The following is a 19,482-nucleotide window of genomic DNA, read 5'->3' on the forward strand; positions in this document are numbered from 1 at the left end:
ACTGCGTCACTAACGGGGGCCATCAAGAACTGGCCACTAATAACAGGTCCTAGTGTTAATCAAGTTCGTGAGTAAAAAAAAAGAAAAGAGTTTCCTCCGCTCATATTTCAAAAAGACTTGCTATGTTTTAAACTTAACTCTAAACTCAATTAACAACATTAGAAAGTTGGACTTTAGCCATCAGAGTCCTACTGTGCCTGACAATTGCTCTGATGCTCACACATACCCGGTATGATTTCATTTTACAACAAAACTCTGCTCAACATTCTCCACCAAAACCTTGAAAATCAGTAGTGGGAGCGGCCTTTCCTACATAAATCAGTAAGAGAAGAACACAAAGATAGATGCTGCAATGGTGATTGTGAAATGTATCTGTTGCCACCAATGACAGGCCTGTGGTATCAGTGCTCTGCACGAAGAACCATGTTAGGAAGTGGGTCCTTCAGACCTCAGCTAATGTGAGCCCCTCTGTGGACAGAAAGGCACAGTAATGCAGCCTCCTCCTCGCGCTCAGCGGGAACGTGGCAGGGGCTTGTTCTGCCCCACCGCTGGGAAGTCAGGTTTCCCTAAGAGCTGCAGCTTGTACCCCCGTCCCTGAGCTGATGCTGACTCCTCGATGCCTGTCCTTTAAAGGGCAGACTGTCACTGTCGCTGTAACAGTCAGGATGACAGCCACACACACACCCCACACGCTTTATCAATGGCATCAAAGGGTTAGGGCTGGGTTTTGAATGTCATGCAGTGTCAGTAAAATAGTCGATATTGCAAAAAATGTACTCACACCCTTGATTTTATCACATGTAACAGATACATGGGGACCACACATCCCCGTCCGGTCCCGGCTCTCTACCTACCTCGCTCTTTACGCTCTCCCTTTTCTAGTTTTCCGTTTATATTCGTCGTCCTCCTGTTCCCAACTAACGGCATTCTCTAGCATTCTCCAAACTTCACTTTTTCAGGGTTTTTTTCTTTTTTGGGGTGCTAAGAACTGAACCCAGAGCCTTGTGCATACCACTAAGCGACATCCCTAATCACTAAATTACCTGGGCCACTTGCAAATGTGCACTCCTCCTGCCTCAGCCTCCTAAGTAGCTGGGTTTACAGGAGTGCAGCACCACTCCCAGCTTCCTCCATCTTATTCTTTTCACTGCATACTCTTCTCCCTTGGGGAAGCTGGGTTTTTAACTTCAACCGGCGCATTGGTGCAGCAGACTTCCCTCTTCTTGTCTAGCAAGCCTGGAACCTAGCTGCAGGAGTCCACGCCCTTCCCTGAGTCTCCTCTCAAAAATACATGGTTTGTCACTATTCAGAAATAAAAACCTTAGCTTACTACCATCTTTGACTGGCAGTCGGTCTAAATTACAACCGGAAGGTTTGCATAGGTTTTTCATTGCAATTCACATAATATAAAATCCTTTGGAGACCTCTTGTGGCTACAGTTAAGAATACAAGAAAAAAAAAAGACCCTCATCTGGGAGGATATTCCAGAATTCCAAGGCTTCCTTCTGCCTTTTCTCACATAGGTTAACATATATCTTCCTGAAAAAATTAAAGACATCACACTACAGTGATCCATGAACACCACGTTTATATCAGCACAACTTATAACAGCTAAATCTTGGAAGCAGCTGATATAGCCATCAACAGATGACTGGTTAAAGAAAATGTGGTGTTTATACATACAATGGAGTGCTACTCTGTCATAAAGAAGGGTAAACTTCAGACCATAAAGTTAAGTGAAATAAATTACACACAGAAAGTCAAAGAGACAGTTTCTCGTATGAGAAACCCAAAGTATAAAGAGTGAAATAAACCAGAGATGAGAGGAAACAGGGAGACAGACTTTGTGGAAATGGAGGGGGGATGTGGAACTAGAGGGAGGCGAAGTAAAAAGGAACAATCTGCTACCCAGTGATGAAGGTATTTAGTGTGTATGGTCAATATATACTCATAAAAAGTGTAATTCCCTTGAAAATATATAATCTTCAATAGTAATGAAATATCAACCAGTAATTGACTCAAACTGCTGGTTTTACCTTGAGTCTCACTGCAGGAAAAGAAAGGGGGACTGAAGAGGGCCCTAAGATAGAAGAAATGACAATACTAGTTTCTGTGTAAAAGAGACAAGAAGATAGCACCAAAGGGGTAAATTTTAGGGTCTGAAAATCCAGTGTCCTACTGTTTGCTCGCAGTTCTATGAATGGGAATTCTGGCCGGCTATGTGCACTGCACAGCTAACTGAGAGCACCCCAGACAGGCGCCTTGCTAACTGGGCAGCGCGTGCGGAACACAGCTGCAGCTCAGGCTGTCAAGGCAAATGAACTGCTGGATGCTGAAACCAAACTGCTAGCACTGAGGTAGGCCTCACCTCACCAGTAAAGAAAAATGTAGGAAAAGTACATTAAAAACACCAAAAACAGGGCTGGGGATTTAGCTCAGTGGTTCCGCCGCCTGCTTCGCAAGCGCAAGGACCCGAGTTCAATCCCCGGTACCAAAAAAAAAAATCAATTGCCGGGGATTTAGCTCAGTGGTTTCGCTGCCTGCTGCACAAGCACAAGGACTGGAGTTCGATCCCCGGTACAAAAAAAAACAAACACCAAAAACAAAACTCAATTAAGAAAGAAAAATAAATGACTAAAATAAAATACAGATAAAAACACAGACCAGGTGCTTGCAGGATGCGGGGGAGATTTTTAAAAGTGTAAATATAATAAAATGTGACCAGGTCATGGGACTGAACTAAGACCATCTACTAAAAACACACAGAAATAGTGAATTACAATATAATACAAATTTTTTTAAGACAATCAAAAATTTTTAATTTTCAAAGAGAAATCCCAAGGGGCTGCAAATAACACAAGCAACACAGCTACAGTGGGGAACCACACCATACAGGGCCATGCAGGGAGAGCAGAGCAGAGTAAGAAGGTCCAACATATGTACCAGGGCAGCAGTGCCAGGGAGAAAAAGGAGAGGCAAGAGATAAGAGGCAGCGAAAACTGGCTGTCCACAGGCCGAGACTGAGCCGGAACTCTCACCATGCACTAAGCTAAATCGAAATGAATGAAAGATCTAAATGACAGACCTAAGTTAGCTGAAGAGACTCCATTTTGTCTGAATGCCCCCAGTCCTGATGGGAAGCTGTCCTCTGTGTGAACTCTGAAAAGGGGGATCTTATCTCACGTTTGTACTCCTGTGTGATGTCTCAGCACACCAGATGTTCTTATCTCGTGCCTATACTCCTACTTTTGATTGATGCTTAAAGGTTTAGACAAACAACTACAAGAGCGCTTATGGAACCCACCCGGTGTAAATAACAGATGTGTGTTTACATTTTAGAAGGGCTAGTTTTACATTATGTATCTGGTAACCCAGAGGTGCTAACCACGCATTCTTTCTCGCTTCTGTAGATACCCTTACTGCAGGGCTAGGGAGGGGGGAGGAGGAAAGGGTTTTCTTTATAAAAACTGACCAAAAGTTCAGTCCAGGGCCAGTCTCCTTGCAGGGGATTTGGTCCCGGCCGGAAACAAAGTTCTCTGCGGACTTTATATCGTTTCGTGACTCGGGTAATTATTGCTGTCGGGGACTTAGCCCCAACACTAAATATTAAAACAGAAACAACATGCTGGAGGACAGAATGGGTAAAACTCTGGAAGACACAGGTGTAGGCAAAGACTTTATAAATAAATCCCCTACTGCACAGGAAATAATACAAGGAATCAACAACTGTGATCACATCAAATTAAAAAGATTTTGCACAGCAGAAGAGACTACCAACAGAGTGAAGAGTCAACCTACAGAATGGGAACAAATTTTAACCAAGTACTCATCAAAAGACTAACATCTAAACTTCGGAAGAACTAAAATAAATCAGGCCTCATAAATTTAAAGACCAAATCCAAAAATGGGCATCTGAAATGAATAGACATTTCTCAGGTGAAGAAATACAAACAGCAAATAAATATATGAAAGAATGCTCAATATCACCAGTCATTCGAGAAATATACATTAAATAACACTGAGATTCCACCTCACTCCAGAAAGAATGGCCATCGTCAAGAAATCAACCAATAACAAATGCTGGCGAGGCCGTTGAGAAAAAGGAATGCTTCTCCATTGCTGGTGGGAGTGTAAATTGGTAAAACCAATATGGAAATCAGTGTGGAGATGCCTCCAAACACTAAAAGTAGAGGTCCCATTTGATCCAGCTGTTCCTCTTTCAGGTATCTTCCCAAAAGAGTTAAAAGCATCATACCACAGTGATATATGCACACTCATGTTTATAGCAGCACAGTTTATAATAGCCATATCTTGGAAACAGTCCATATACCCCTCAACAGAAGGATAATGAAAATGTGGTATTTCCATACAATGGAGTACAACTCTGTCATAAAGAAGGATATTCTTGAGTCATTTTTAGGTAAATGGATGCACCTTAAGACCATAATCTTCAGTGGAATAAAGCAGACACACAAGTTTAAATATTGCACTGTTTCTCTGGTGTGAGAAACTTAACCAGTAAATAAGCAGCAAAATGGAGGACAGACACTGGGAAGTAGGAAGAACATGTTCAAACGGAAGGAGAACAAGGGAGGAGGAGGAGGGAGCAAAGGAAGGGAAAGGTAAAAAAACAGGGAATGGAAGAGAAAAAGCGAAACAGAGCCGTGTGAGTGGGGAGAGGAAGAAGGGTTGAGGGAGGGGAGGTAGTGCATCATGTACAGCTACGAACCCCCTAGATGAATGTGGTCTACATGGATCCATATGTACTGATAAAAATATAGTTAAAAAAGTAAATGAAAGAGGCAATGGCTGCAAGAACAACTTCTACCCACGGGGCATCCTCCGCGCTTTAGCTGTGTTAACAGGAAGTGTTTAACCCTTCCAGGCAGTGCAACCCTGTGTGGGAAGCAGGCTCAACAGCCTTATTATAAAGAGAAAAACTTGCTCAATGGCACCAGGAGGCCAAGCTGGCTTCCTGCCCAAGCCCGGGCCACAGAGCCCCACGTGTGACCTGTGATCCAGTCTTCACCTCCGCACTGCCCATCCACAAAACCAGCTGCAGACACAACACAGAAACGCAAGGCTCACTTCTGACTGCCCTCAGTCCACAACGAACGAGGACGTTAACACAAAGACTCACAAAGATCGAAGACTTAGATGTGCTTAGTAAACACAGGAATGAGTACAGGCCCGTGTTGCTAACCGCAGAAAGACCATTTAAAACAAGGTAGAGCAGTGAGAAATTCGTGAACTCATATCCAACACACACATGTCTCTGGCGTTCCACAGCAGGCCTGGACCCCCGCCCAATTAATCAGGGACATTTAGCAATGTCACCAACCGAAGTGCAGTTCTGGCAACACCTATCTTTGATATTTTACTGAATTTTCTCTCTACTGTTTTATAAAAGTATGCAGAGAAACAGAAAAATGAGCATATTGATGCAACTGACCAAAATGAATCTGCTAACCAAAGTCAATCAAATACATACTCAGTTATGAAGAAAAATGAACCAAGTCCAGCAGACAATACTGGAAATACAGTTTTTGTTTGTTTGTTTTCTGTTTTTTGGTAACGGGGATCAAACTCAGGACCTTGCGCTTGCAAGGCAGGCGGCGGAACCACTAAGCTACATCCCTGGCCCTAGAAATACAGTTTTAGAAGACTCTAAAAAATTTTTTTGAGATTTTTAAAATTCTAACTCTTCAAAAGCAGCACCCTTAGAAATTTACTGCTTGTCTTTTAAGTAGTCAAGTTTAAGCATGAAAGAGAAGATCGAAACGCGACGTGATGCAGAATTTTTGATCTGACAGGCACAGACATTCAAGTGATCTCACCAGAGCCGCCAGGGCTCAGACTCCTGTGTCACCCTGCCGGGAGGACAAACAGCACCATCACTTCTAACAACCAAGAGCTTTATAAATGCCTACACCCTCTGGCTCAGAAACCACTTCCCAACACTTACCTTAAGGAAGTAAATATGCACACAAATCTTTCTTCCATCAGTATCTGTAACACTGAAATAATGACTCCGACATAACAAAGGAGAAGGAAGGCTAAGCTGCGGTCTACAGTCTATGTCCTGCAGTCCTTGGGTCTTTCAGAGCACTGCTGAATGCCAGCACACAAAATGATACTCCCTGAACTGGCTCTGAAATAAACATCGAGGGAGGAGTCGGCGTGGATGAAATGAATCCGCTCCAAACCAAGAAGCGCTGGAGCTACTGATGGATGCACAGAGTTCACCGCCATTCCCAACAATTCTGTACTGGGTTTGAAATTTTCCATAAAGAGAAAGACAGTATGTGGAGAATTTTTCAGGCAGGTGTGATGGTGCCACCTGGGAGGCTGAGGCAGGATAACTGTAAGTTGGAGGCCAACCTGGGGAGCCTATTGGCTTAGCAAGAGCCTGTCTCAAAATAAAACAGCAAAAAGGGCCGGGTATGCAGCACAGTGAGGAGGCCCTGAGTTCAATCCCTGAAACGCCACCAAAAAGGGGAGGGGATTCCACAGTGAATCTGTGATTTTGCAGCATGAATCCATGTTTATAAATGAAAAAAGCAATGCAAAGAACACACATACATGTAGTTATCTCTGGGTTGTAGGATTTGGCTTATTTTACCTCTCTTTTTTTAATAACTCCTAACTTCTTCCAAATGAACATACATTGGGTGTATGTAAACAAATTACAAAAGCTACTTTAACAAAAGTTAAATTAAAACACAAATGAACCCTCTAAAGCAGTGATGATGAACCTTTTTGAGATGAGTGCCCAAACTGCAACTCAAACTCCAATTACTTAACGCAAAGGCCCAGCACTGCAACTAAACCTGCACACCAAGGTTTCAGTTTAGAAAACAGCAACACATACATTAACAGCTTTTGTCTTAAAAAAAAAAAGCAAGTAGGAGCCAGGGATTTAGCTCAGTGGTTCCGGCGCCTGGCTCGCAAGTGCAAGGTCCTGAGTTCGATCCCCGATACCAAAAAAAAAAAAGAAAGAAAGAAAAGCTGTGAACCCTAAGGAACCTGTGTATCAGCCTGACTCGTCGGATGTGCAACCCGTAGGCGACCCTGCCTGGTCGGTACCCACGCTCCATACTGCACAGCCTCAGCCACACCCCTCCGTCCCTGCCTTCCACTCTTCCGCTCCTCCAGGTCCCACAGGCTCTGCCCTTGGAGAGGGCCCTGAGGCACTGCCTGGGGCACCCCGCTGGCTGCAGACTCTGGGGACTCAGTCAAGGCCACACCCCCTTCCCCTCCCCGTGTGGCCTGCACACTGCTTCATAAACGCACAGCACTGCCTGTCCAGGAAGCTGACCTACTGCACGACAGCCCACCACCGTAACACTGGAAAGGACTTCCAAGACGATACAAATGAGCTCTACCTACAGAAACTACAGATTAATGACAAAATACGTAATGTCACTCAGTAATGGCACAAACCCCTTTAAAAAGAGCAACTTCTGTAATCCCACCACTCGGGAGGCTGAGGCAGGAGGACTGCCGTGATTTAAGGCCAGCCTGGGCTACATGGTGAGTTCAAGGCCAGCCTGAACTACATGGAGAGACCTTGTCTCAAAAGACCAAATAAAATAAAGTAAAATAATCAGCTTCTACTGTCCTACTTCAAGATGATAAAAACGGACAATTTTCTTTTTTAAACTTTCCAGTTCTGCTGAAACTCAGCTCTGTAACCAGGATGACCTGCGCCAGCCCAGCCCAGCCCAGCCCAGCCCAGCCCAGCCCAGCCCAGGCCAGGCCGCGGAGCCCACTCACCCCGAGGCAGCAGCCCTGCGCACCAGCGCCTCTGTGGACTCCGACAGGCGCTCAGGGAGCAGCAGCTCAGCCAGCTGCAGGCTGCACAGCCTTGTCTCCAGCTCCAGGCGCAGTGCAGTGTCCTGGAAGGCGTCCAGCAGCAGCTCCCCGGTGGCGGGCTGCACGGCCTGCATGGGCACAAACACAAACGGAAGCGCAGTCACAGAGGGCACCGCTCAGCCGGCATTCTGCTCACAGGATGCAGACAGGCGAGAGGAGAGTTTGGGGCCTCCACCTCTGCACAGGTCCCACCTAATGCCCCAGACGGGCGCCCAGAAGTCCCCAAACCACCCCACACCTCTGCTCCCCTCTAGGACAGGGATAACCCTGCCGCCTCCCGCAGGGCACCGTGAGCACAGTCAGAGCAAACAAGCAGCCATGTGACCTGTGAGGCCCCAAGAGGTGGGGATGGCGCACAGGCTTGGCTGCTACGGGCTGCAACCTGGCCACCAACTACAGCGGGCTGCTCCACTCCTCTGGAGAGTAATGCGGGAAAGGTAGTTTTGCAAAAAATAAAAATAAAACAAATATAACAAACTTGGAATGAACCCCAAGCAGACAGCCTCGGCAGCAGGGTAACTGTGACAACTAAAGCCGCCCACTGCTGCTCAGGCTAAGAGCCAAGAAACCGAACGAGACCACGGACTGGAAGGGGTGCGGAAAGTTACTCAAATAAGGCCCCAGAGCAGCGAGAGCACTGCCCAGGATGGAAGCCATCAGCCTGACACTGGAATACTCACTCCGGCGGGCTTTGGCTGCGCTCTCCAGGAGAAAGGAGAAGTGCCACCCTCTGCAGTGGCACGTCCTGCAGCAGCACTGCCAAGGACAGCACAATCACCCAACTTCTGTGCTTACATTTTTAAACATTACTATAGTAAAAGACATATTAATTCCCCTCAAAATCCTCACCCTCGCTTGGAGCACACTCATCCCACCGTCCCTGCCCCCTTCTGCAGCAGCTCTGGAGTCCTCTCTCCTGAGGGTCTCTATGAGGTGTGATCCGAATCCGGGGACTGCTGCTGCCGAGAACCCTCCAGTGGAAAAGCAGCTCCTAACAGGACGCTGCGTCCTCATCCACCTTAGTCACCAGATCTGGCACCAGGTGACTTCTAGCTCTGCCCCAAGGTCAAAGTGACCATGAAAGGAAAACATTTTGAATCCATTCAGGACACTGAGGCAGCCAGGATAGCACAACTAAGGACACTTGGGACAGAGGACTCCAGACCTGCTGCAGAAAGCAGCAAGGACAGTGGGACAAGTGTGTTCGAAGCCAGGGGAGGATTCTGAGGGGGATTCATGGCAATGTGTCTCTTACTGTAATTATTATTTTTTTTGTTTGTTTTGGTACCAGGGATCGAACTCGGGTCTTTGCACTTGCAACGCAGGCGACAGAACCACTGAGCTAAATCCCTGGCCCTTGTAATTCATTTTTTAAAATGTGAACAATCACCCTATCTGTCTATCCTGTTTCGTACAGACAACACAGAGAAGCCTCGTCGGCCTGTGTAAGCGGAGCGCCCAGTCCAAAGGCACAGGGCCACCACAGTGTCCTGTAAGCACACAGCCTTTGACTTCAGACTGGCTGCCAGGACCCCAAAGATGGTCCCCGGGCAGTGACCAGGGAAGGTGTGACTCTCCTCCCACAGGGGAAGCCCAGGGACAACAGTACCAAGGGCGGAAGCTGGCTCCACTTCAGCCACCCTAGCCTAGGGAGCTGCAGCAAGCCACGTGCCCTGGTCCGATGAAGGGGCCTGCAGCTCGAAAGGGCAGAGCAGCTGGACCAGGCTCAAGGCGTCACCAGGCCGAAAGCGGTTCTGGAAGCCAAGAAGGGCCCAAGAAATCGCTTAAAGGGTAAATGACCAGCGCTCACTGTGCCGTTGGCCCCACTCCACGGTGACCTTCGTCACTCGGCCAGCAGCTGCTTCTCAACACAGTAGTGGACTGTGTCTGTTGGTCTGCTCTTCAGGTAACCAGGAGACCCCACACCCTGCTGTATTACCATCTGTCAACAGAATCGACTGCCTGCAGTAGAGAAAAGTGCTTCTCAAAGAAAACCATCACTGCAAGCCATCCAGCCCCAGAGTAACACTGGCTCCCAGAGAAGCACCTATGGGCTCCGCAAAACCACAGCCGCCAGAGCTGCGCAGCCTGTGTACCAACTCGGGACATTCAGGCAGGGAGGAGTCTCATTAGTATCCGCACTGCCCGTAGATGTTAGAAAAAGCAAAGAGAAGCAGTTACCCCACCTCTGCTGAGCTTTCAACAGAACAAGGGAGTGCAGTGGTCCCGAAGGGCCCTCCAGCATCCAGGACTCTGAGTAGAGGCCAAGCAGGTCTGAGAAGGGGCAGATTCACCCGCCCGGTGCCAGGAGGCAAAATCAAACCATGATTCCTGAATTCTATTTATCTGGAAAGCTAAATGCAAATATTCCTAGTATTGATTTAGCATGACATTTTCTACTGTCCAGTTATCATTTCCCCTTAATTATCTCTTCCTCCAAATTGACATAGGATAGTCCCCTAACTGCGCTGAAGTTCAAACCCTGAGAAGAGAAGAAGTCTGTGGAAGTCTCTGCTACCCACGCGGGCCTTGGCTTAGCACTTTATGCCACAGCCTGCACCTTGTTCACATTCGTGGCTGTCACTGTGCCCATCTCCAACCCTAAAATCCTAGCGCTTATAAGCCAGAGCCAAAAAAAAAGAAACCGCATCGGCTGGATTTTGCCATAGTGCAGTGTCAAGCAGTGACAGGAGAAAAGAGAAGCAATGATTCAGCACCTAATATCACAGGGAACATGTTCCCAGGCAGTTGCTTGGAGGCACGCGTCCTCATCACTCCCGCAGAGGCCCTGAGCTGGAGGCACTCACCACAACGCCTATGAAAACGCTGCCCTTTCTCTTGCCCTTGGCGCTGTCCTTATCTTCACAGATGCACAGGAGATAGCCAGCAGAAGCATCAGTGGTCACCTCGTCCACACCGACAGCCCCGTCATCCAGCTTGCTGAGAGGACTCACATGTAACAGGGACTAAAGGAAAGCGCACCAAGGTCAGCTGCCAATGCACTCCTCTCCCTCAGTCACGGCTCACCTCCCTGCACCTCCAGGTGGTGCCCCTGGACGGACCTGCAGGGACCCCAGGCCCCTGCCTTCTCTTCCCGCAGCTAGAAGGTTCAGGAGGACCGGTGGCAACCACCTGCCCACTCCCAAAGCCCACTCAGACCCCTGGACTCCTGGAAGCCTGAATGCTGTCCACGTCTTTACTCCAGTGACGTCACCACGGATGCGTCCTCCTAACCACATTCTGAAGAAAGCGCCTGTCCATACCTCGTCCAAAAGATTCCACTCAAAAAACAATTTTTAAAAAACATCGGTCACTTAGGGCCAGGGACTTAGCTCAGTGGTTCAGCCGCAAGCCTGTCTTGTAAGCGGAAGGTCCTGAGTTCAATCTCCAGTACCCAAAAAAAAAAAAAAAAGAAAAGAAAATCTGTCACCTTGACCAGGGATTTAGCTCAATGGCACCATGCCTGCCTCGCAAGTGCAAGGTCTTGAGTTCGATCCCTGGTACCACAAAAAAAAAAGAAAAAGAAAGAAAGAAAGAAATGAAAACTGTCATCTTAAAACAGGGCCCCTGCCACACATAAGAGAAAAATTCCATTCAGAAAGGATATCTTCCCCAATGAGCGTCGACTTCGTGTACAGAGCAGTCAACTTCCGGGCAAAGGGGGAACTTCTGCTGTCGCCAACAGCCTTCAGAGCTGCTGTTTCCGTCTGCTTCACAACTCCCACCTTTGGCGAGGATAAGAGAGATTGAGTATCAAATCTGATGTAAAATCCTTCTTAAACCTCATTTCAAAATGCCCAAGGGTTAACTCTGAAACATCTACAGGAAGCAAACTCGTTCACAAAGTCCACAAGTAAGGTCAGGCGACACATCACATGCCAGCGGCAGCTGAGGACAGACCATGGCGAGCATCTGCCCCTGGCTCTTCAAATACCCACTGCAAATACCTAACCAAATCTTTGATCGTCGTGTGCACTACAGGGATTGAACCTAGGGCCTCTGAACCGAGCTACACCACTAGTCCTTTGTTTGATTTTGATACATGATCTTGCTAAGTCACTAGTTGTCCAGACTGAGCTAGAACTTGTAATCCTCCTGCCTCAGCCTCCCTATGTTACAGGTCTAACCAAATGTTTTTAAAAGCCATGATATAATGCTAGTAATTATGACACCCTTTCATTTCTCCAAACTGAAAAAGCCTAGGGCCGATCAAAGCCTGCCTCCCACCTCACTCCCTGGCTGAGTCCCAGTTCCCTCCTCCCGCAGTGGAAGCCAGCTGACCTTGTAGCCCTTGGCCACGAGGCGCCGCACATGGACGAAGAGCCGATGCGTGGGAATGCTGGCCGTCATGAAGCTGTGGTCCAGGTGGCAGTAGATATTGAGTTCCCGGGCAGCTATCTAAGCGACACCAAAGGAAGCGCCGTTTACTGCCCCAGGTTTCCTGTGGGTTCGTTCACTTTGTTAAAAATCCAGCAGATGAACACTCTGGATTTGTGCACTTCTCTCAGCGTGCTGTAGGGGTGTCACACGGTCCCGCCAGCCCAAAGCGCCGGTGGGGCCTGTGCGACTGTTGCGTGCAGGGCTGTGCCACATCTGTGAGCTCTCGGCAGGTCCAGCGGCCTGGCTCAGCCCCAGCTCGTGTCTAAGTGACCAGAACACTGTGCCAGGCCTCCTTCTCCATCCTTAATGCACCACACCTCACAATGCTGCGCGTCCCCTACCATGGGGCTGCTGGACCCACACAGCACGCGGGTACGGGAGGAAGAATCCACCGTGCAATACCCGACGGTGAGAAGAGGGCCCAGACGGTTCGGGAGCAGTGAGTCTGCCGGTCACAGGAAGCTGAGGAAGCAACAGGAAGAAGCCGGGGTCCGGGGAGCTGCCAGTGATGCATGATGGAGGGGCAGCAGCAGGAGCAGCACCAGACCCAGTTTCTTCCGGAACCTGCCCAGCTTTGACAGGACCCCCAAGCCGCGGAGCTCCGACCCTCTCACTGGGGACCAGTCCCTGCTGCGGCCAGACTGAGCTCCCGCCCCACCTGGAGGACTCCAGCCACACACGGGGCGTGCCCGGGGACACCTGGAGCGCTGCAGTGCCAGGGCCCTAACAGATGCAGCGCAATGCACAGCAGAGAACACACCCTGCTGCCTGGCACCGGGCAAGAGAAGGCAGCCGGGAGGCTCAGGCTGCACAGCCCCTTCACGGGCAGCAGGGCCACCCTTGGGCGTCTCCTGCCCTGCAGCCCCAGCAGCCTCCACCGTGGGCCATCCATTACCAGCCGTGCCTGCCGCCTGCGCACAAACCCACTGTGCACCTCAGCCGCCCAGCTGGACGAGGGCCGCCACGCACGACCACAGCCACTGTGACACCTCAGACACCTCGGCAGTGGGCGGGCTCGTGTGTGCCTCCACTGGGCCTTCGCTGTGGCCTTGGCTCTGGAAATCCATGGGTGGAGGACTTCCGTCCGGGACTTCCCAGCTAAGTCGACATTAGCAAGCACACTGGGGAGACTGTGGCTCATTCACTAACCCACTGATCCAGTGAACTTTTTTAGTGGTGGTGGTACTGGGGATTGAACCCAGGGCCTTCATCCTGAGCTACAGCCCCAGCCCTTTTCTTTTTGAGAGATGGTCTCACTAAGTTGCTAAGCTATCCAGGTTGGGGTCAAACTTGAGATCCCCCTGCCTCAGCCTCCGAAAGTGCTGGGATACAGGCGTGCACCCCAGAGAATAAATGCTAACATTCCAATACTCTCCCCTTCCTTCTCTGCAACTCTAGCTCCTACTACAAGATTTTCTGGTGTTTATTTTCAGTCTTTGTTTTAAGTGATAGCATTTTTAAAGGGTGACCAATCAAATTAGCTTTTTCACAAAGAAAATGAAACAAGATACTCCAAAATACCTAAGGCCGTGAAAAACAATGAAACAGTGCTTGGAAGAACAACTCACCTCTGCGTCTTCCCCAAAGAATCTGTACTTATACCCACACTCCACACACAGAACCGCATCTGGGTGCTGCTGCTTCACCTCCAGGTACTGCAGCTCCAGCGGCGTGTAGACGCTCTTGGAGCGCTTGTTCAGGGCTCTGGGGTCAGAGGGCTTCTGGAAACTCTTGGGCCCAGACACACTGTCCTGTGACCAAAAGATGTATACAATTTGAAAGGTACTAAACTAACTACACAATTAAGTTCCCAGAAACGGAAACACAAATTGGCAAACAGCGAACCCTTGATGAACATAGGGAAGGTTTCTCCAGGCCCATGGTGGTGGTCTAGCAGGATATCCGTGGTTTGGGATTTCTCAAAGTAAAAGCTGAAAAAACTACCAGCCAAACTAAATTGTAACTATGTAAGTAGATTTTGAAACTATAGATATTTTACCATTTTGTATGCTTCTTTTTAAGTTTGGCTTTGTTAAATCTATCACTAACACTTCTTTGCTTGTTGACTCCTGGTGTGTGATCCACAAGACTAATGGGCACAGACTCGGGTAAACCACCTCCAGCAGCACGCCAACAGCAAATGCTGCACTTAGTGTTTACTCCAATGAAGAATCACGATTGTTTTGGTAAAGAAATGTGAGAACGAGCTCTTGGAAGACATACAGCACAAAGCTCTATTTGCAACACGAGTACTCCTCCTATCCTTGCTTCTCGTGATGAACACTTAACTAATTCCAATTAATAGAGAAAATCTTGCTTATTGGACTTAATTTAGACAAAGGAAAAAGGAGACTAAATCCAGGCGCTTAAGTAGTCACCACTCTGTCACTGCCAACGTCTTAAAATTGCCTCAGTTAGCCCTGTGTATTGGTCACTTTCTGTCTACTAGGTCAAAAAAACCCAATACCCACAACGTAAAGGGCTCAGTTTTCAGAGGCCTCAGCCCTGGTTGGCTGGTTCCAGCAGAAAGGGCACACCAGAGGCCCTGGCAGAAGAAAAGCCGCTCAACTCTTGGGGGCCAGGAAGCAGAGGGAGCAGGGAGGAGCCGGGGACAAGAATCACCCTTGCGTCTCACACGGCAGCAACCTCCAACCAAGTGGCCTCCTAACAGCACAGTCAGCTCCTGGGCTCACGGATGGGTGAATCCACTGCTGAGCACAGCGCCCAGGACCCATCACCTCCCACACACAGGAGACTGGGGACAGGCACATCAGAAGTAAATCTTAACACCTAGAATCAAAAACACAACTAATGGCTGTGATACAGCTCAGTGGTGCCGCCGCCTGCCTGGTGAATGCAAGGTCCTGAGTTTGATGCCCGGTGCCAAAAACCAAAAAATGAAATAAAAACATGACTAAAAAACTCAGTGACAAACAGGAGAAAGAGAAGAAAAATGGCCCAGGAACGGGAGCCTCATTCCACGAGAAAACCCAAAAAATGTACTTTGCATTTGCCAAATGTTTAAAAACCTCAGCTCATCTGGGACAGCAGGTAAAACCAACAACCTTCTAAGAGACTGAGCAACCTTCAAAGCTCAGCAGTAAGAGGATGGGAAGGCCTGGAGCACTGCAGCCAGAGGCACCAGATCTGAGAACTGGGTGCTTGAAATCCTCATAGGTTTTTCTCTTGCATTTCTGTGGCTTTTATATGAAACCCAGGAATACTACATATTGTAAAAGTTAATCAACACTTACAAAAATATATACACTAGAAGAAATTTTTGTTTTTTATCTCATTCATTTGTGGAAGAAGGTAAGCTTCCAGAAAAAGAAAACTGTCCATGTGGGATACTAACCATTAAGTCAGTCTGAATACTTGAATGTTAGGCAACGTTGAAAGTGTTAGGGTAGAAATATTTCTCAGACATAACACATTATCTTTCATGTTCCCAGAAACAGCATACCAAACTTCTTTTAAACTTCTTTTCCCAAGTCAGGAAAATGAAGATAAACTGCAAAACCTATCAGGAATTATGGTATTGCTAGCCCTACAGTAAAGGTCCTAGACCTTTGGCCATTTAGGTTTATTTGGTGGCTTTTTACCATTTATCCGTGCCCTTCCGTGCTTCTGACTTGCTTACCCGTGTAATAATGTCCATGTACTGCTCTGGGCACTTCTACCTGGTTGCTTCTAACTTCTTGTGTTGTGCAGATGCCACATCAGCCATGTGGTGTATACCGTCATGGCAAATAAGTCTAACAGCCCAGGGGCACATGTTCCAATTAATAAGTGAGCTTTAGTAAGACAAATTTTATACCGTCTATGCTCTACAATCACCATACCCAGGTGAACCTGTTCTAAGTATTAAAGAAGATTAAAAGCAAAAAAGTCTTTTTTTCCCCTGATTATCTAAGATTAATATTAGCCTGGCTAGGAAAGGAATTCATGGATCTGGATTTTGTGGGAAAGGGTGTGAACTTTTGAAAATTACAGGCAAACTTGTGTCAGCCTAGGTATTTTTCTAAGGAAAAACAGCTTTCGTGAGAATTTCAATGACTCAAAAAAAATTAATCTATATATGTATAGATAGAGAAACACTTCTCAAGCGACAGTTGTCACCTATGGCTATACACTGAAATAAGAGCTTTTAAGAAATACCTGTGCCCGATTCTCAATGACGATCAATCAAATAAGACTCTGAGGGAAGGTTCTAAATACAAGTTTTGGATTTGTTTGGTTCTTGTGATTTATTTTCTCCAAGTGATTCTAATTTAAAGGTAAGACTGAGAACCAACCACTAATCTCAATTACAGCTTTCAATGATGGAGCAAGAGTTAAATTTCCTGATTGTGCAGTAATAAAAACCATTAGTAAGTCACAAAATAAACAGCAGAAGTGAGAGCTCATACTCATTTGGTTTAACTAAAATCCTCAGAGCATCTAAACATGGGGATTTCCCACGCAAATCATGGCAACCGTGGAGGAGGACAGCAACAAACTTGTTCTTCGTCCCCCTAGGCAATGGCTCCTAATTCAGGCAGGACATCAGAATCGTGATAATATGAACCAATCTACTCCCCCCCAATACATAATAAATTTAAATCTCCAAAGACTACAAAACACAAAGAAACAAAAACTAACGCAGACGTCAGCCAAGTTTGGGAGCCAATGCCAAGTGACCCACAGACCCAGAAGTACTTCGGAACCGCCTACTCTAATCAGACATTCACCTGCGTAGCAACTACCCACCTTCTGATTACTTTTCGATTTGGGATCTTCAGAAGAAACGGCATTCTTTGCACGCTGAAGACTGATATCCTCAAAATCAGTACATTTTGGCAGAACTTCGAATCTCCCCTGACGAGGTTCTGCCTGGGCTCTATTTTGAGGGAGGGCAGAATCACAGCAGAATTCTTTCAGTTTTTCCAGAGACTGTGAAGCGATCCTGGTCCTCAGACATCTCTTTGGCTCTTGGGAAACAAATGGGAAGAAAACAACAAGAGTACTTTGGTCTCAGTGTGTCAGTGCACAGCCAGCACGGGACTGTTTAAAGAGGGAGATTCCCATCTAAGTCATGAACCTAACTAGGTGATAATGAAATAAAGATCACTGGGTTCTGGTTAAAGATGACATACTGAACACACACCTATGTAATGTCACTTACTACTGAAGCCCCTGCTAGAGACTACAGGAGAATTTTGCTTCTGTTTGTTTTTAGATACAAGGACTAACAGGAAAGAAAAGCTGACAATTGCAAATGAAATATCTGAAGCAAGAAGGGAAAATGACCAGTTCAGCTAAATCCTAAGTCAGTAATTAACAAAACCAAGAGCAAATCTTTCAACATAAAATACTTGAGAGACTCAGGATCAGGGCCCAGTACTCGGGCAATGGAAGGAAGGGTGGTTCTAACATAAAGAGGAGTGGTTGAAAGCTATTTCTTTCCTAGACCCTTCCCATCCTCAAAGCTTGGAGGTACTGACCGGGCTTTTCTCCGCTGGGCAGCAGACTGGAGATTTCCCTGGAAGGGAAACCAGGAATGCAGATGCCTGGACGCTGAAGCCCAAGCCCTGGCCCTGAAGCTCCCCTCCCGGGCATCCTTACCAGGGAAAGGCCTTCATGTTGACCCTAAATCTAAACTTTAACTTTCATGCAAAAATAGGTATGTTACATGTTCGTCTCCAGCGGGCAGGTATCTCCACAGAACTGGGACTTATTATTTCTTCATTTATGCATTTATTTGGGCTCTTGTCTCTGGGGATTTCCCATCTTCTCTTATCACAAATTCTCTGCGACCCAAAACTAGAGGAAAATCTGCTCTACCATCTCTGCCCAATACCAGCTCTGCAAGTCCAGGAGCTCAGGAATGCTGTTCTTTTCCAGTGTTGTGAGTATGCATGTATGTGTGTGTGTGTATGCGTGTTCCCAGTGGTGGTGGAGATGGAACACAGGGCCTCACACATGCCAGGTAAGGGTGTTCCCACTGAGCCACCCCACCAGCCCTCAGTGCCTCTCAACACAGCTGTGGGCAAAAAAAGGGAAGAGGGCTGAGCGACCTGACAAGGAAGGGTGGTCAAAGCATCCCGCTCAGTAGAAAAAGCAAGATGCAAATCACCATATATAGGATAATGCAACCTGTAAAATACAATAATTATTGCAAACTCATTTGTAGGTCTATGTGTGTGTCCACATAGGTGGGAATGAACAGGAAAATCTGGATGAACACACAGCAGTCCAAGCAGGAGACCTCCCTGGAGGGGACTTCAGGGTCTTTCCCTGTCCACCTTCTAGATCTCCGCACTGCCTAGCATTTTCTACCAAGAATGTTTCATTTTGAGCAAATAAAATAGAAATTACGGCCAGCCCCACGCTCAGGCAAGGGGGCATCTTGGTCCCTGGAGGAAAAAGCGCCACGCTGAGAGTCCTGCTCTGCCGCTTGGCGACCCAAGGAACCGGGGAGCCCCGGCTGCACAGAAGCAGCACCGCCCAGCACACACCAGCGTCGCCGGACTCTGCCACCGCCGAGTCCCCTCCGCCTCCCCGTTCCTGGACTCTCTTGGCTTTCTTCTTGAGAGGCGCAGCGTTCTCCGCTGGTCTCTTCTTCCTTCTGTCAGTATTCGCAGCCTACACCAGGAAGGTCAGAAGGTAGAAGTGTTACCTGGGTGGGGGAGGCTTGCTGTGTAAGTGAGTGAGATCTCACTTCTGAACCACGCCCGCCCTTCACAGAATCATCTGCAGTACTTTCAGCCCAGGAAAGGTCTCTGTTAAGGCAGAAACCACCCCAGGGCCTTCCCTTGTGGCCACGCACTGTACTGGTTTTTCACCACTTGTTTTGTTCTGCTGAAGGGTGGTGCAGCAGGAAGTACCCAATAACCCAGCATCCACACTTCACACAGTCGCAGGGACCTGAACAGGCGCTGCTTCCGCCCACTGTCCTAGAAACGCGAGGCACTGCCGCCGCCTATTAGTAAGTACAGCTCCTTTTCCTCCCTCTATCTGGGGAAAAGGAAGGATACTGGAGGTTTAAAACTCGGTGCCTTACCCGCTGGCCCAGTCCACTAGGCAGAATGCGAGCTGTCAGCTCAGGTCTCCAACAGCAACCAGGTAACCGGGCCTTCAGCACCTGGGGTTTCCCCCAACCCGCCCCCTCTCCCCGCCCACCCGCCCCCTCTCCCCGCCCACCCGCCCCCTCTCCCCGCCCACCCGCCCCCTCTCTCCGCCCACCCG

General features: G+C 48.0%; 1 protein-coding gene across 6 annotated transcripts in view; it reads right to left on the reverse strand.

Annotated features, from left to right (window-relative positions):
* Window positions 1-19,482, reverse strand: part of Msh3 (mutS homolog 3) — a 119,353-nt gene that overhangs the window by 99,373 nt on the left and 498 nt on the right. For all 6 annotated transcript variants that reach the window (XR_015438895.1, XR_015438896.1, XM_087180736.1 and 3 more), the window contains exons 2-8: window positions 18,753-18,879; window positions 17,005-17,225; window positions 13,824-14,006; window positions 12,157-12,273; window positions 11,481-11,600; window positions 10,683-10,829; window positions 7,777-7,943 (exon numbers count right to left, since the gene is read on the reverse strand). Coding sequence is in view for 4 of the 6 variants with exons in the window: in XM_087180736.1 (XP_087036862.1) it covers window positions 7,777-7,943; window positions 10,683-10,829; window positions 11,481-11,600; window positions 12,157-12,273; window positions 13,824-14,006; window positions 17,005-17,225; window positions 18,753-18,879 (1,082 nt within the window). In the remaining 2 variants the exon portion in view is untranslated. The remainder of the gene's footprint in view (window positions 1-7,776; window positions 7,944-10,682; window positions 10,830-11,480; window positions 11,601-12,156; window positions 12,274-13,823; window positions 14,007-17,004; window positions 17,226-18,752; window positions 18,880-19,482) is intronic.

The sequence above is a fragment of the Heterocephalus glaber genome, unplaced genomic scaffold, assembly GCF_053883595.1.
Source record: "Heterocephalus glaber isolate CG9 unplaced genomic scaffold, H.glaber_assembly_v1.0 deba00001465, whole genome shotgun sequence".
Taxonomy (NCBI): Eukaryota; Metazoa; Chordata; class Mammalia; order Rodentia; family Bathyergidae; genus Heterocephalus; species Heterocephalus glaber.